The sequence below is a fragment of the Agelaius phoeniceus genome, chromosome 1, assembly GCF_051311805.1.
Source record: "Agelaius phoeniceus isolate bAgePho1 chromosome 1, bAgePho1.hap1, whole genome shotgun sequence".
Taxonomy (NCBI): Eukaryota; Metazoa; Chordata; class Aves; order Passeriformes; family Icteridae; genus Agelaius; species Agelaius phoeniceus.
In genome coordinates this window covers 107,381,174-107,398,775 of record NC_135265.1, presented here as the reverse complement: position 1 = coordinate 107,398,775, position 17,602 = coordinate 107,381,174, and the positions used below count along the sequence as shown (strand labels likewise).

Genomic DNA, 17,602 nt, shown 5'->3' with positions numbered 1-17,602 from the left:
TTTAATATGATTTAAGGAGGAGAACAGGCCAAAATGCATGAAACAATTCTTTCTAGGCCAAATACCTTTCAATAAAGATGTTTGAGATGCAACCTTCAAAACTATCTCCACCAAATTTTATAGGTCTGTTTGATTCCTGTGAGTTTGATGACCTGGGAGAGTCAACTTCTTTTGACTCATCATCAACCATCAGATGTACTCTGAAAAAAGTGAATGAAAATAAGCATGATATATAAAGAAATAATTAGGAAACTAAATTAAAAATATATATATAAAAGAACAATTTGACAGATATATTTCCTTGTTACATTGTGATTATGCTAGAGCTTCATTAGCTTAGTTCTGGGACTTTTTCAGTATGTGCTTATTGACTGCTGTGAAATTGCTCTGTTTTTCAATATTAGTTAAGGAGCTAGAGTTGAAGTTCATACTTCAGACCTACAGTGAAATCCTGGTCAATTGAAATTCATGAAAAAGCTCTCACTGTCAACTATGGGACAGGATTTAAGTCTGTGTCAAAATGAAATGGACAGTATTAAGTTATAATAACACAAAGTTATAGCCAACCATTCAAAACTTTCCACTTCAACTAACACTTATATAATTTCATGCATTACACAGCAATCCAGTATGATTTAGGAACTTTTCAGTAAATTGTCTCTTTTAATATCTAATATCTGCATAACAGATCATTTTTGAAAAAACAGACAGCATTTGCTTCTTCCCTACCGGGGTAGGGGACACATAGGAAAGTTATGGGAAGGGGAAGAGCTCCAAAGACTCCAAAGCTCCAGCTAGACAAGCAGTCAAAACTCACACAACCTATAAAAGAAATGCACAGTAGAGTACAGCTAAAGCATCACAGGTACCAGCGTCCATATTCATAGAACAAAAATCTCCTTTCCTTTCATTATTTAGGTATCCTCTGCTAGAAGAGACCATTTTAAGCTGTTTATCCAAAGAATTAGTCTCCCAAAATTTGAATTTCTTTTCTCCAACCACTACATATAAGATTTAGATGAAGAACTGGACTCACCTGTTGCCTGTTTTCATTACAGTCACATAATGCATTGACCCATCTTCATATTTCTTTTCCAGTTTAATTTCCTTATCTCGTATCTTTGCAGTTACAGAGCCAGGACTCAGAAAGATGGAAAGAACATCAGGCTACAAAAGAACCCCACAAAATAATCAGCCAAATAAATGCAAAAGCCTTTAGTTCTTGCTACTGCCATTAATACAGCTCTCACTGGGTGCCAGTAGGCAACACATTTTCTTACACTAGACCTACATTCCTCAGTCATCTAGTACCAGATGTGTACCAAGTTCTGCATGATGAGCATAGCTTCCATTTCAAAATACCTCTGCACTCTGAATAGCAAACATTTATTTAAAATACTTGTTTATTTTTACAAAAAGCAGAGGAGCCAGCTCTCCACTTCTCAAATACCTGGGGTATCTTACCTACTCCAGCATGCCAGAATGGGGTTCTACTTAAACTTCCCTGCTTTCTGAGGGATCACAGCCAGAACCAATCCCTTTGCTCTGCCTATTCGGACATGGTAACATTTCTATGTGGGCAGAGTGCCGTTTTCCTTGAGAAAATTTCTAGCCAATTAAGCAACAGTTTTCTTGCTGGGATGTTGGTGTCAAGTGTGTGAGCTACTCTGCAGAAGGCTCTAGTTCAAAGCTCTGTTACTCATCAAACTACTTGTTGGCCATGTGAAGAAATTGCCAGAATGCATTTCTCATGCAAGATGCCACACTCAAAAAAGGCATTTCTTACCTTAAAACGCAGGAATTTACATGAGACTTATGACCCAAACTGAAATGACTGATTCAGAGATAAAACTCATCACATATGCTAAGTTGAATGTGTTTCATACCCGTAGATTGTAATTTAAGAGTGTTCCAATAGAAGCTGTTGTCTGAAAGCCAAAGCCAACTTGGAAATCCTTCGGAAATGGGAAATTTTCTGCACTCAGGCTCAGTGTTCCATCCTTAGAGAAAGCTGCAGATCTGACAAGCTGAAAGACAGAAAATAATGATTTCAGTGATTTTCCTTTTAATCAGAAGAAACACCAATATGAGACAACAGCTGCCCCACTCAACATAATTGTGATCAGCTCCAGTCAAAACCAAGCACAAGGCAAACCTCAAAAACCATTATTTCAGTACAGAACAGACTGTCAGAGTTGGCTTCACCAGCATTAACTATGGCCTGAGAAACTCTAAAAAGAGAGAGGAGGCTTGCTGAGAATAATGAGCTGCTCATCTCTAGCTATTGAGGCTTTGAAAGTTTGCATGTTTGAGGACACAAAACCGAGTATCTGGAGGAATAGTTCACAACTATGAAGCTGTGCAGATGAGCTACATAATTGAAACTGTGTGAGTCACTGGACACTTTCTAATACATGAGAAGTTCTGCAGATACAGAGAATGAAGATTAGATCCTCTGCAAAGATAGTCTGTGAAGAAATCGCTCTGTGAAAGGTTTAGATGCCACAAGTAAAAGAAAATAAGCACAAACTTTCAGTGCAATACTGTAGCAAAAAGGGCAAATGAGATCATGCATCATGTAAGCATCAGTAAGTAGAAGCAGAAGGATAGTTTTAATCTCTCCATGCAGCACCAGTTAAGCCAGCACTGAAATGTCATGTTGTCCTATTTTAAAAAGAACATGGCAAAACTCAAGGCTGCACAGAAAATAATTAAAAAACAATCAGATAAGTGGAGCCTTAGAATGTGAGAATTTGATGGAAGTAGTCTGTTAAGATCTTTTAAGAAAAAAAGGCTGAGAGGTCATTTAATTAGGAAGCTTAAACACCGTGGCAGGAGGAAAGATACAGAGTAGTATTAAGTATTCCAGCCTAATCAATAACAGCAACTGGAAGCCAACAAACTTACATGGTGAATATGAATATTAAGTTTACTTAACTGTAAACAGTATTAAATAAGAGGGTGGACTATGTGCTGTAACAAGCTATCACAATAGGGCTGCTGTCTCTTATTTCTGCATCTTCACACCCAATCCAGGTTCTTTTACTGCCATCACATGTTAACCAAATGTACTTTTTGACCTTTGCAAAACATAATGGTCCAGCGCTTATAGACAAACCAGAGTCTGTGAACTCCAGCAGAAGTTTTTGAGGAAATGTATTAGTTACCTTCCAGTCATCTGAACATTTCTTGCTGACACCAAAAGTCTTATCAAAAACAACAGATGCAGTGCTTGGGTTTTTCAAATTCTTCATGCAGCCCCGGAATGGAGGTGTGGATATATTAAAGCTGGTTTCAGGGAGGGGAAGGAAAAAGAGTTCAGTAGCCTGGCATTTTCAAAGCACACACCACTAGAGTAACTTATAAATGCTGACAATATAAGAAACAGAAAAAGAGAACAAGAGCAATCTTTCTTGTGTACACATGCTCATGCCGATCAAACCCAGTCTTTAGGATGGGCTACAACGAAGATCTCACCATTAGCCAAAAATCACAGATTATGATCATGTATTATACACTTGTTTTTTTTATGTCACATTAGATAGTCGATACAGAGCGTGAAAGAAATTGTGTAAGGAAAGAGTTTAGATGGAGTTTCCCTACAAAGCCTGTATATTACAGTCCTTTTATAGTTACTCACCGTTCCCGTAGAAAAGATGGAACTCCACCTAAGTAGTACTCAGTGAAATTGAAGACTTGTATGTTGACTCTAATACCAGGACTGACATACACAACCCCGTTTCTTCGGTCAAGCACCAAACTAATCTGAAATACATGAATAATGAGAATCACTTCACTTGGCAGAAACAAAAATCATTTACCTGATTAAAAGTACCTCGACAGAGCAGGACACAGTGATGTTTTTTGCCCTCCTCTTGTTTACTAGTGACTTAAATCAAGGATAACTGCAGTAGTTCAAAGGTACTTTGCAAGCTTTGGGCATTTAGTCAAAGCAAGGAAAACATTCAGCTCTCCAAATACAAGGTGAGGTTTTATTTTCATCTGAAAGATTGCCCTAAAACCACACCTCCCCTAAGATTCAGATACTGTCTTGTCTTTGTAGCTGAAGGTTCAGAAGCTGCTGCCTGATACAAAAGCTAAGTCAGTCAGCTGGCTGAAGGTAACTTAACCCAGTAAAGCATAAAGATTCCTTGCAGCAGACTCTGCAGTTTGCACTGTTTAGTTTGAAATATATTAAGGGGAAAGGGAGAACTAATCAACAAGGATATCAAAGTTTTTAACAATGTCTTTATGATTTCACTCTGGTAGTGCTACAAAAGAGCTGGACTGAAGCTAAGGAGACAAGCAACAACAAAGACTGCAAAAGAGTAATCTCTAAAACGATCAGCCCACCCTGAAGAAATAAACCCTTAGGTGGTGAAAACACTAATCTAACACTAATCTAATCTAAGTATGAAACTAATGCAAATAAAAGCATTGTACACAACTATCTTTATGTAAAACATTGCTCTGAAAAAATTTTCCTTTGGTGGTTTCACTGTTAAAACTTAACTATTCACATCAAAGCAGGACAAGAGAAAGATTCATTTTCACATCTCCAAACTAGTCTCCAGTGACTTGATTTCCTCACACAAAAGGAAAACTCCACAACTAAACTTTATAACAGGACAGTTTTAGTTAATGTGTATTTTTACAAATAGTGATTCCTTGATTCTTTAAAATTACATACTTGTTGATATGTTCCGTCATTTACAATTTTTTTGGCTTCTACTTCTTCTGGAGTTTTAGAGTCAAGTTTGTATCTCAAAGCTGTATGACCATTTCTAATGAGCACACTGATGAACTGATCCTGCAATAAAAAAAACAAGCACACCAACACCATTAAACTGCTATAATTTCACATATATATTTCATTGTCATATGAATACTTTTAACAAAGCTATCTAATTGCTTCTAGAAAGCTTTTTGGGGAAAGGATAACACAAAGCCTAAAACTTATACTAATCAATCATAATTATTTTAAACTGTTATAAACAGATCTGCTATCAGCTTCAAATCTCTGAAGGACTTTGTGTCATTTCAAATGTCTACTGACTTTTTACAGCATGGAAAAATTATCCAGAATATGTCCCAGTGATTGCAATACGCCTACAAGATTATTAGATAAGTAGCAGCACTGTGGTTTTGAACATCTTTACAGGTATAATTCATCATGTCACTTCCTTTATTCCTTCTTACTCTGTTTCCATATATATCTAGAGTTGGGAAGAGTGCACTACCAATTTTGAAGGATTTCAATATTCCAACGTTGGTTTGATCCCAATTACATTCCTCCCTTCGTGCCCCCAGTTCTGAATTCTCTGCATGGCCTAAATGGAGGAGCTTCTTGGAATCATTTTTTACTCAACCTTGACGAAGTGAGTACTCGGCAACCATGGCAGAATCATTGAATATCTCAAGCTGGAAGGGACCCATAAGTCCAACTCCCAGCTTCTTGCACAGCTACCTAAGACTAAACCATATGACATTAAACATACGGCAATATTTACTAATTTTCCACACAGATGAAAATAACACTTTTAAGACATTTCCTTACAGTTATTACTATATCTAAGATGTTCTTTAATAAGCAAGATTTTTAAGATGTTCTTGCACTACAGAACAGACAAAAGCATTCCACACATTACCCCATTTGCTGCAAAGAACACAATGCCTTCATCTGCAGTCGTCTCAATTGTCTGCTCGTACCGAACTCGTTCGGCACTTCTTTCTCTTGCTGTGACACTGGCATAACCAGTGCCCTCAAAGTAGCTTTGGTCAGTCTCCTCTTTATATCTGTAATAATTCAATGTCACAGGTGTGAATATATGACAGCAAAAACTTCTACCACTTGGACTTACTGCCATTATAATTTTAAAAAAGCTTAAGTTAAAGAATTTGGTATAGGGCCAAATTCTGATCTAACCCAAGTAGAGGGAAAACCTTCTATTGGCTTCTATCAGATTCACAAATGGTCTTTAGAGAGGAAATCATTAATGACTGCATTTTTTAACTTAATGTAATATTTACTTTAAAAAGTAAATGAACACCTTAGTCTACAAATTGTGCCTGTATTTTATAACACTTAAATTTGAACAGATTGAGATTGCCATAGATGTGAACCACATCACTACTGAGGATTTTTTCTGAGAAATGTAATAATGACCAAGAGTTAGAAAAAAAATCACCAATTTAGCTACAGTGGTTATTCTTCCACATGTGAAAGACAAAAATTCATAATGATAAAATCACAGAACTTGGAAACATTTCTGTGTTCATATCATACCGTCTGCAGGGTTGGACTTCAGTGGTGTTGAGATTAAAAGTCCTCTTGAAGTTGTAAAGGCTGATAACACGCTCATTTAGGCTGTTTAATTCAATGCAGCCTTCATAATGAGGATAGTTGAGATTATCTGGAGGCTGCAAAATAGTGTCATTTAGACCATTTCATCTACATCAGTTAACAAAATTTTACATTGCTATCTAACTGCTAAGACTTATTGCAAATGTTTTTAAGACACAGAATATGACATTCTAAATAGGTACATGCTTGCATAAAATATCCAAATTATCTGATATGACCCTAGGTGTACTGCAGCACAATTTAAAATAGAGTCACATGGATTGGGAACAGTATTTAGCAGGGCTGGACAGGTTTCATGCTTTCCTTGGCAATGAAATATCATCGTGCTCCCTTCTTTGAGCTCTAGCATAGTACAAGCCAGGCAGATTCTGTAGGAAGCAGCATCTCCTTGCATCTCATCTATTCCTACTGACATAGGTAAACTTTTACACATGCTTTTGAATGACTGCTAGGTCCCATCTTTACTTGTAAGAACAATCGGATGATTAACACAAAATCTCTTTAAAACACTAATAAACTCTTTACCCTAAAATCTGGTGGGTATCCTCCAACATAAAAGACAACACTGCTGGGATCAAGATTGAGGAGCATGTCACTGTCTCCACTGCTTGCACTCCTAGGGCTTTCATAATCTGGAGAAATTGATGTTGCTGCTTTGATGTACTTCAGCTTTGCATACTGGTAAATCCTAAGACCAAAACAGGCAGAACATCACATCACACTGATAAAAGATGTTATTAGCAGGTTTTCAAGAAGATTGTTGTACACTGTGGGTCTTATACCTTTCAAATGTAACTTGATCCATAACAGCTTCCTCAGCCTTGCTTTGAGTCACCAATGACTGCACTCTCACTTCTCCATCACCACCTCCCAGGTTATAGACACAAGTAAGGTAACCACCTTTCACAGCCATACCAATGTAGTCCTTGGAAGCCTAAAAATAGCAAGTAAATAATAATTAATAAATGATTAATTATAATTAAGGTAAAATACAGCAGCACTTCCTCAGAGACATCATCATACTGTGCATGAGTCATAAGAAATCCACCCACCTAATGGTGAGAATTAAGTTTATCAGTTCTGGGAAGAAAAAATAATGCTATATGTTGCACTAATTCAATGAATATGGTTAAAAATTAACTGAAAAGTCATGTGTGACTTTTTACTTTTGTAACAACAGTATCTAAAATATTTTTCTCACTTGTAACATCTCCCAGCTAAAGCTATGAAAACATGACACCTTTACTAAGAATTAGACTCAACACCTGTGACATAAAAAGATGTTCAGAACAACACTCAGGGAAGGACAATGGTTCCTACTGAGGTGACTAGGAGCATTTTCCCCATAAGTCACATTTTATTTGTTCAAGAGACTGTATTTCAGAAGTAACCATTAAAATGCTTTCAACAGATGTCTTGGCTAGTTATTCAGTGGATAAAAAGATGAAATCCAGTGTAGAACAAATACCACTGAACAGTTTTCTGTGTAAGCACAAGGCTTACTACAGATACAGCTCCTGTCAAATAACAAGAATAGAAACCACATGCAGGAAATTTTTTCAATGTTTGATGGTGATTGAGCAAGCCTAAATGCACAAGCAGGTCTGCATTATTCTGCATACTTAGAAGACAAAAAAATTAAGAGCTGAGGGGCTGAATTTTAAAACTGGAATAATCACTTTTTTAACCAAAAGAGAAACTCAGAGTGACTTATATTGTGAAAAGAGTCAAAGCTCTGAGGCAGGAGTTGGGCTGAGTTTGGGCTGACTGCTGCAGAAACTGACAGGTGTGATAAGAATGTGTGATGGTATCCATGATGGAGAAGTAACTTCCAAAGGAGCAAAAGAGCAAAGCAAAGGACAAGGCTCAGCCGCTTGTTAGTTACTTTGCCAGGGAAGGAATGAACATAACACTTCTACCATGACTTAAATACAATTTTAAAGAAACAGGCCAATAGTAGCTACAAATTTCAGTCAGAAAAGCTCACTTCCCATCCTTTTCTCAAAACATGATATCTGGTCCTAAAATCAGATTGAATATCAAAATATACCTACATTTTTATTACCCAGGTACAGGACAAACCTATTTGCCCTCTGCTGGCTGTCTGTACTTTGCTGAGGTCTTTGGATGAACAAGGAAAGTGAAGTATAGCCCTTCAGGTCTTCAAGGTTGCTTGGAGGTCGAATCTCTACCCCAGAGCTGCCATTGAACCTCATGGGAATAGCAACCTATTAAGAATACAAAAGTTGAGTATGTTACAATTAACTATTGCTACCACTGGTGTGTTTAATTGCAAAGTAACCCATTACACACCCTAGTCATGTTACATCCATTAATTACCACAGATTTAGACTCTGATCCTACCAAACAAAATAACTAGGAAACAGAGTGGATAATGCAGTATCTGTATTATCAATACTTAGCACTTTTTAATTCCAGACATCAATTAATCAACCCTTACTGTGCCTCTGTACCTTCAATACATGGACAGGGAAGGATGTGCCCTGCAGCTCTGAAGAGCAAGGCTATGAATTATTCAGATGTCTACAAACACAACCTGGTCCTTCACTTAGCTGGACTTGACTGTCTGTTGGGAATTACAATGCACCTCTGATATCATAAAGACACATCCTATTCCAGCTAAATACACCATGATCACTGATTCCTCTTATTCACTGTAACTCTAGGCTATTTGTGATGATCTCAGGGATGGTTCTTAGTACCTGAGACCACACTATCACTTCAGCAACTACAGCAGTTCCTTAAATGAGAAAGGGCAGTCTAATAAGGTGCCAGTAGCCAATTTCTAACATTTTGGAGCAACAGGAGTAACAGGGCTGCACAACTTCTTTGGCAGCATCAGAGCTTTCAATTGACCACATATGGGTGGAGAGTCCTGTCTCTAAGCAGCAGAGCCAACTCTGTCCCTGCTGCCAAAGCCACCACAATGTACCTTGGAAGGCAAGAGGATGCTGTACAAATAAATATTACAGAGATGCCCTGGGGAAAAAAAACTAATGGGAAAAATATGTAGCAGGATGCTACTGCATCCAGTAATTTTTATGTATGAGTTATTATGCTTCCCATCACCACAGTTACTTCAGTTGCTGGGTAGTGCTGTTGAATAAAACTTATGTCTGGTCTTTCACACACATTGAAATAAAATTATTTAGAAAGAGGAATGAAAGTAGTGTTGTGTATCCAAACCACTGAGGTCAAGCACAATTGCAATGCTCAGGACAGACCTTATTTGCAGCATCTCTTGCTTGCTGAATCAGCTCTCTTATGCGATTTATGTTCTCAGAGATGTTGCTGATTGGCATCAGCTGTTGGTTGATACTCTTGATCTTGCTGAACAGATCTGGAAGTTGGTTTGTCAAATTTTTTACTGCAATGAAAGAAAGGAAATAGTTGATATTAAAAAGGAGAAGGAAAACAAGATGCAAAAATATGGCATCACTACACAATTATCAGAAAAAGCAGTGGACAGGGTAATGACAAAACAGTTTTGACTGGTCCTACAATATTAGGAAGTTCTCACTAAAAGTAGCAGTTTATACAGAGGTTATTGAAATCCTGAAATTTTTGGGTAAAGGTATTTGCAGAAGCGGCCAGAATCAGCACTTCCAAAAATGTTTTAGGTAAAGGTCCAGAAAAAAGTATTAAATAGAACAGCAATGAGGTCTCTGGCATCATTACCCAGTGGCTCTGGATGCTAGAGGAGAATGAGAATAAAGGAGAGCAGATAGGACTCAGACTCATAGCATCTTCTACTGTCAGGGAGTGAATAATGGGGTAAGCAGATTGCTAGCCTGACTGAGTAGGGCATGAATTATATTCTTGTGTCAAGGTTGCTAATTAGCACAGTTTCATAGTGTCTTATGGTATCTGGCCAGGTTATTTAAGAAAAAAGAAAATATGACAAGAATTTTAACTTTTTTCATAATAGGAAACAATTTCTCATCTCCAACCCAATGATGCAGAAGGCAAATAAAATGAAATGTAGACCTTTTGTTTTTTCTAAATATGACTTCTAAACCAGTTTTGTAACTGCAGGGATGACTTACAATGTTGCAATACCATGCAGGACTAGCTCTTGTATTTACATGATTTAAAATGTTTTTATCTTACTTGACTTTAACAGATAAAGCTGCTGAAAAGATGTAAAATGAAGTTGCTTGGGAATGTGACTGTCCCTTATTTTGTATTCAGCACTACCTCTGTGCAATCCTTTTCATTTAATTTCAGTTAACAGACATGTAGCCTAAGCTAATAGTCTAGGGCCCTTCTCTAGCCAATGCAGTAGAAAATCACATAATAACAGAGCAGCTGGAAGAGCTCTGGAGGTCACAGTGTCCAACCCCCGTGTTCAAGCAGGGCCAGCCAGGTCCAGTAGCCCAGAATTGTGTCTAGGCAGGCTTCTGAATATTCCTGAGGATAAGACTCAGAGACAACCTCTCTGGACAACCTGTGCCAGTACTCAGTCCCCTCACAGTAAAAGAACTGTTTTGTCATGTTCAGAGGGAATCTCCTGTGTTTAAACCTTTTACCCCAGGGGCACATTGCAGGCTCATCTTCAACTTCATGCCCACCAAGACCCTGAGGCCCTTTCCTACAAAGCTTTTTTCCAGCTTGGCCACTTGCTCAGCCTATACTGGTACATAGGTTTATTTCTCCTCAGGTCCAGGACTTCTCCTTGGATTTCAAGAGGTTCCTGGCAGTTTATTTCCACAGCCTGTTGAGGTTTGTCTGGATGGCAGCACAACCCTCTGGTGTATCAGCCACTCCTTCCAGTTTAGTGTTAGGAGCAAACGTGCTGAGGCACACTCTGCCTCATCCAGATCGTTAATAAAGATGTTGAACAGGATCAGACCCAGTATTGACCCCTGAGGTCCCCCATTAGCAACTGGCCTCCAAATCTTTAAAGACCAGTCATGGCACTAGCTTTTAACACATAGCACAGAATGGCCTGAGTCACTTTCTGCTGTGCCTGTCCCTTTCTACTGGCCATAAAAGAAGTTCAGACTACTACCTTAGGGTACGTGCCTAACTCTTGAGTGATTAAAGCTCCTGCTGCAAACTGGCCATGGTCACCCTTACAGTGATTTGGTAGGTCCCTCACAGCACCTGCAATACCTGAATTGTTTGCCTCCATCAGTGCTTTATTGAAGGTGGCACTCTGTGTGCTTCCATAGTTACTCTTAATTCTTTCCACTTCTGCTTCAATTGGGACCAGTTCACCCAACACACTATTGGTGACAGAGTTGGCATCTTCTGCCATGTTCCTTGCACTGGTGATGATGCTGTCAATGTCATCTGAAACAGACAGAAATGAACATGCAAATTCTTACAATAACAGATAAAAGGGGCAGGCCAGAAGTGATCCATAAGTAACAAACCTCTGTTTATCCCGTTGAGATTGTTTTGAGCAGTGACAAGATCAATTTTCAGTGCATTTGTCTTTCCATCAGCAACATCAAGTCTTTGCTTTAGGTCTTCCAGGTTAGGACCAATAGCTGCAAAACAGTGAAAGCCCCATGAGAATTTCAAAGAAAAATATCAATTTCCTGTTGGACAGATGGTGTTGCAGCACTTGTCTGTACTCTTACACAGCTCATGCTGCCACTGAGCATTGAGTCCACTGCAAAACAAGCACAAGGCAAAGAATTTGCTGGACAGGAGGACTGCAAAGGCGTATAAGCATAGCAGGAGTCAGAAATCTACTTTCTTGCCTTTTTGCCATGGGAAATAACTATGACAAAAAGTCCCACTGTAATGGAACTTGCATTTTTTTGTTGAACAAGTGCTGAAGATGTGAAAATTTATGGTTCAAGGAACGTTTCTCACACTGTGCCAACATTTCTAGTACCACTTTCTTTCTTAGTACCTTGCAATGTCCTTTTAGTCTCCTGTGCTTGATCCATGAGTGCACTGCTCTCAGTTTTTAACCTTGCAGCTTTTCCTGATAGGTCTTCTCTCTTCACAGTCTGACAATAGAAGCATGGTACTGTAAGATCACTCGGTAATTACATTAAAATTTAAAGAGTAAAAGAGAGAGCCCAATCCAATTTAAAGAAACCCCTAACTCTACTGAGATGTAATCTGAAGAATGTAACCTTTAGCAACAACTACCCAGGTTAATTCAAGCATACTACAATCTTGGTCTTTAGCAATCTTCAGACAGATTTTAAGGCATTAGGAGGAAATTACCAGCATACAGCTGTTGGATGCTATATCTCTGCTGAAGAGCTTGTGGGTATTAGTAATGCAGAGTAAAAGAGAATACCTGAAATCACCTGCAGTGACTACCAGGCTTGCCTTGTAAGAGCTCTTTATTTTTCACTGAAAGCAACAGTCAGTACTCACATGCCTTTCCCATCAGAAAGGCAGTAATTGGCCTGGTTAGTGCTGAGCCAAGACTAATTATTCAACATGCAGAACAGCAACTCATACAAAAAGTCACAGAAAAATAAAGCATGCCAAGACACATGGGTGTTTGATTTTGGGGCCTCTGAGATAGTTAAAGAAAATAGACCCCTGGTTGTAACAAGTTTACAGTGATGTGGACACTCACTGATACTTACCGATAAAGCTGAGTCAGCTGCTTTCCCAGCTTGGTTGGCTGCCTCCTCTGCTGCCTTGATGGCACCAATAATATTGTCATAGGCAGTAGAAGCTTCCACAGCACAGCCTACCAACTCATCCTTCCTGGCACTGTTCTTTATCCTGTGGGAAACAGGGTGAAAAATGCAGCCTTCTTCCAAGGCTGTGAGATGGATTCCAAACAGATCTGAACTCGGTATTTTCTAAGTAACACCAACACAGAAAATGATTTTCAATTAGATCTGTGACTTCATTCTACAAAAAATATCAAATTTGGAGATAGACCAACATGGAAAGACTCTTCAGAAAACAGGATAAGTTCAAGCATATGGAAAAGCACAGCTGTGAGACTCCAAAGCAGCCTTCAAATGATTAAGATGGAGAGAATTCACCAAAGCATATGTCAATAATAAGGTGCCTCAATCCCAGCCCTCCAAATACAATTAAGAGGAATTCAGAGAATTGTAGATGTCAGATCATGGAGTAACTACAACACCTTTTGTGTTTTCCCCAAGAACCAGCACAGCAGCTCTGGAATCAGAAACAACAGACAAAATCTCTTCTATCCACTCCCTGTGAGCTATACAGCTATCTAGTACTAGCTGCCTTGTATTTGTGAGAACAGTGCCTTCTTAGTTTTCAGTGTGATTTTTTTCAATTAACAAAAAAAGTAATGAAAATGTGGGTTTTTTACCCAAGAATTTTCCAGCCGTTAGGTATTCTGGAATTTAACTTTCTGAAACTTTGTAGTTGGTGCTATGACAAAATGCAAACAATTTGACCAGGGAAAAGTAAATCAGGATCTCACTTTTTTTTTTCGTTTTGTTCTGATGGATCACAGAAGGCCTCCAAAACCCCACTCATAATTCCAGTCCAAAGTACAAATAATGGAGAGAGAAATGCTTAATTCCTATCAAGTTTATAATATTTTTGCCTTTTGAGAAGATTCCTAGAAGGATGAGAAAACCAATGGAGGTCTTTTCCTCCATAGTGCTGAGCAGGCATGTCTGAAGACTTCCAAGACAGCCATTTATTCAAATTATTTGCCTCAATTCTTTCATACCATATAAGCATCCCTGAGTACGAGTACCTGAAATAACTCTACAAAAATATTCTAAATATCTTCCCACTCTGTACATGAGGATTTTCTCTTACTAGTAAGATGTTAATGAAGTGTTAGTACAGTAGTATAAAACAGTATTACATGAGTTCACACTTCTGGGGGGGAAACAACCAGGAAAAACACAGGAAGATGTGGGTTTTGGAAAAAAAGAAAACTTCTGTAAATCATGAAGAAGCAGAAAGAGACCAACCGAATTTCTCTCTAGTTTTGCAAACAGTTACAAAAGCAAGTGAAATTACAGATCATTACAACCACTCTTTTTGTTCTGTACAAAAATTACTCATTTACAGGAATGGCAACATACTCTTCCAGTTGTTTTGCCAAATCTTGCAAAGATTTGGCATGCTCCTCGGCCCTCACCACCAGTGGTTCTTTGCTTGCTGATGAGAGATTTGCCACTTTTTCATTCATGTCCTTCCTTGCTCCATCCAGCTGAGCAGCCAGGATTTCATATTCCTATGGTTTTAAAAAGATATAATTTTATTTGCATTTGTACATGTTTAATTTTGTCCATGTATACTTCAGTGTTACACATACCTTGCACCTGAGGAGACCAAAGGGAAAAACATTCCCTCCCAGCTCATTCTGCAGGTTACTGGAGTCATTACATTATGCTTCCAGACCCATTACATAAAAGCTGAGTCAGAGCAAAGACCCTTCTAGCCTAGTATCTTGCCCCTCTGACAGTGGCTAAAAGCAATTAACCAGAAAGAAAGACAAGAATACCACAATTGCTTATGGTACTTCTCACAGATGTTCTCCCAGATTCTGATATCTGCAGTTCAGTGTCTTCCTCAGACACATCACAGTCCCCAACAAGCTTCTCTTACAGAAACCTGTGCAGGCAGGCAGACTCCTCATACATCCAGGATGGGCTGTGGGATCCTTTCTTTCTTGACTGGCTCAGATAAGCTTCATCTCTGAGAAGATATTGAGGTTTTTTACCTTCTCTTAAACTTTACCTCTTTGCTCTCTTGCAATAATCCAAGTACACTCTTAGCTTGTGTCAGGGAAGACCGGGCTGAGTTCAGAATATCCAGGACACCATAATGTTGCGCATTTGTCTCTTCAATCCGTTTCTGAGGAAAAATGAGAAGTTGGACAACATGTGATTGAGTTAAGAAAAGGGGCAGGAAAAGCTGTATCTTGAAACCAAAATTAAAAACAAAACAAAACAAACCCAAACCTAAATCTAGCTGGCAGTAGGATTTACCAAGGGTACAGTCACTTTTTTTTATTAAATGAGTGTGCTAAACCAGTGATACATTTCAACAAGACCACAATTAAGAGAAGGTGTCCTGCAGCACATTTATTCCTTGTACTATTTTACCAGCTCTAAAATTCAAATACTGCTAAGTAATAACAGCTGTTCCTTGTCATGATGAGACCTCAGAAGCTGTTATGTGGAACACTAATCCCAAATAATTTAACAGTACTGCACCCATTTTTGCTCCCATCTTTCATGGCTGTTAAAGCTAAATACTTTGAAGAACTTACTATGAAAAGTACATCAGCATCAGGAATTTGGTCTTGAAAAGGAAACAAAAGCACTAGTGGCAGCTGGAAAGAAGTGCTGGGAAGAGACTGTCCTTCCCTGCTCTCATCAGAATTATGTCTAGGTCACACTGTTCTGGTCACACAAAGAGACCATAAGCAGCAGAACACACATTTACACCTGTCCACACACCCATCAGAAGACAGAAAGGGACCCTGAAGCAAGTCTATAAAGCATTAGTGCTGCTTAGCTTTGTGAGGTCAAAAGCAGCAACCAAAACCACTTCTTCTCTTCTGAGGTTTAATTTTTTTTTCTCCTGATTCCCAACATTACCTTAATGTCTTCTAACAGAACTGTGTTGTCTCTGTTTAAGCCTTCAGCCTGCTTGACTTGAGCTGTCGCATTGTTCAGAGCTTCACGAAGGTCAGTGATTTTGGATTCATATTCATTCAGTGCATCCCTCACAACTTTAATAAGCCCACGATTCTCTTGGTGGTACTTCTGTAGTTCATTCTTAATACGTGCCAGTACTGCAGTATCAGGATCAGGACCAGAAAGGAAAGTTTTGTTCAGAGAAGAAAGGGACCAGAACAAACTTTATTAAAAATGCCTTGACATTTCGGATTATAAAGCTGTACTTTTGCGAACTGAGCATCTTCTGCAATGCTAATTTCAGTGCTACTATAGCAAAGATACTATTCAGCATCTCGCTGGATCAAATCTGCTCACTAGTTTGCTGCTGCAGACACAGAACACAGATAAATGTTCTCTTAATTAAGTAAGGATGATGCCGATCTGAAAATACTAATTTTCTTTTTTATATGAAAATAACAATTTCATCAACAATTCCATCTACAATGTAGACATCTACAACTGCACTAGTTATCAAAGCCTCCTCTGTAATCAATGGAGAGATACAAGCACATTTAATTTCAAAGAATATAGGAACACAAAAGATGTCAAATTAATCACACTCTTCAGCATGCCCATTTCACTGCTGACAAAATAGAATACAGAAGAGTCATTCAGAGGTAGGTATCAATGCTCAAGGTTGATGGAAATTAACTGTCACTCATATGGGTGACATTCACATTCCACATTCCTCCACCATGCCCCTGGTTTGGAGATTAAGCCTGCAACTCTTCTTGATGTCTGGAATCAAGTTTCTGAACGTCCCAGTCAAACACTTGCAAAGAACATGACAAGGAGTACAACTAGTGCAACTAGAACTCCTGAACTTCCTCGTCCTTGTATGACCTGGCCCTTGGACTACTCTAGCAACTTCTGAAAATCTGTTGTTAAATTAAACATGCAGTTCCTCTAAAATAACTCTGTGTACCACTGCCTATCTCTTACAATACACAGAAGTATTGCATAGGTGTGTTAAGATGGGCTACATCTTTATTTTACTGAGATTGATCTAGTTACAAAAGAAGGATCTACTGGGTTTCTTCTCAGCTCAACCCATTTTCTTCCATAACACACTAAAAATGCCCTTAAATCCCCTCCAGAATGACCGCTTTCCTGTTGACTAACAACAGCTTCAAATCTCAGGGATACACTGCAAAAGGCCCCTCCCTCTACTCCAACCCTATCAATAATTCTTCAGACTTAAGACTGATCTTTCCAGAAAGTCAGAAGCTGAGAGAAGCAGCACTTACAGCGCTGAGCTTCCGTCCTCTCCTTCTCTGCCTCGGCCTGAAGCTGGCCGAAGTTGCGGCTCCGCATCTCGGCCATCATGCGCTGCGCTTCGGCCAGCTCCTCAGAGGCATCTCCCAGGGGCAGGTTGTTCCCTTCTGCGTTTGTGCCGGCTACCTGTTCCAAGAACACTGAAAAAAAAGCACTGTCAAAGTTAAAAACAGGATGTGCTTAAGCCTATTCAAGATTCCCAAATGACAGAGCCAACATCTTCTCTGAGATGGATCTGCTTCGTTAATGAATTCAGGAATAGGCATGTCTTTATTTTTTCCTTAATGAAACTGATCCATTTTCCATTAATTTTATTAAGATGAAAAGT

The 17,602-nt window shown here is 38.8% G+C and overlaps 1 protein-coding gene across 2 annotated transcripts in view; it reads right to left on the bottom strand.

The window, feature by feature from the left end:
• The window catches only part of LAMA3 (laminin subunit alpha 3), a 105,648-nt gene that overhangs the window by 5,808 nt on the left and 82,238 nt on the right, over positions 1–17,602 (bottom strand). For both annotated transcript variants that reach the window (XM_077184850.1, XM_077184856.1), the window contains exons 49-68: positions 17,247–17,414; positions 15,919–16,115; positions 15,053–15,169; positions 14,395–14,546; positions 12,949–13,090; positions 12,252–12,351; positions 11,764–11,880; positions 11,501–11,680; positions 9,610–9,752; positions 8,419–8,592; positions 7,147–7,298; positions 6,890–7,052; positions 6,287–6,420; positions 5,649–5,796; positions 4,691–4,810; positions 3,641–3,765; positions 3,168–3,288; positions 1,887–2,027; positions 1,037–1,167; positions 66–200 (exon numbers count right to left, since the gene is read on the bottom strand). In XM_077184850.1, the coding sequence (XP_077040965.1) occupies positions 66–200; positions 1,037–1,167; positions 1,887–2,027; positions 3,168–3,288; positions 3,641–3,765; positions 4,691–4,810; positions 5,649–5,796; positions 6,287–6,420; positions 6,890–7,052; positions 7,147–7,298; positions 8,419–8,592; positions 9,610–9,752; positions 11,501–11,680; positions 11,764–11,880; positions 12,252–12,351; positions 12,949–13,090; positions 14,395–14,546; positions 15,053–15,169; positions 15,919–16,115; positions 17,247–17,414 (2,860 nt within the window). The remainder of the gene's footprint in view (positions 1–65; positions 201–1,036; positions 1,168–1,886; positions 2,028–3,167; positions 3,289–3,640; positions 3,766–4,690; positions 4,811–5,648; positions 5,797–6,286; positions 6,421–6,889; positions 7,053–7,146; positions 7,299–8,418; positions 8,593–9,609; positions 9,753–11,500; positions 11,681–11,763; positions 11,881–12,251; positions 12,352–12,948; positions 13,091–14,394; positions 14,547–15,052; positions 15,170–15,918; positions 16,116–17,246; positions 17,415–17,602) is intronic.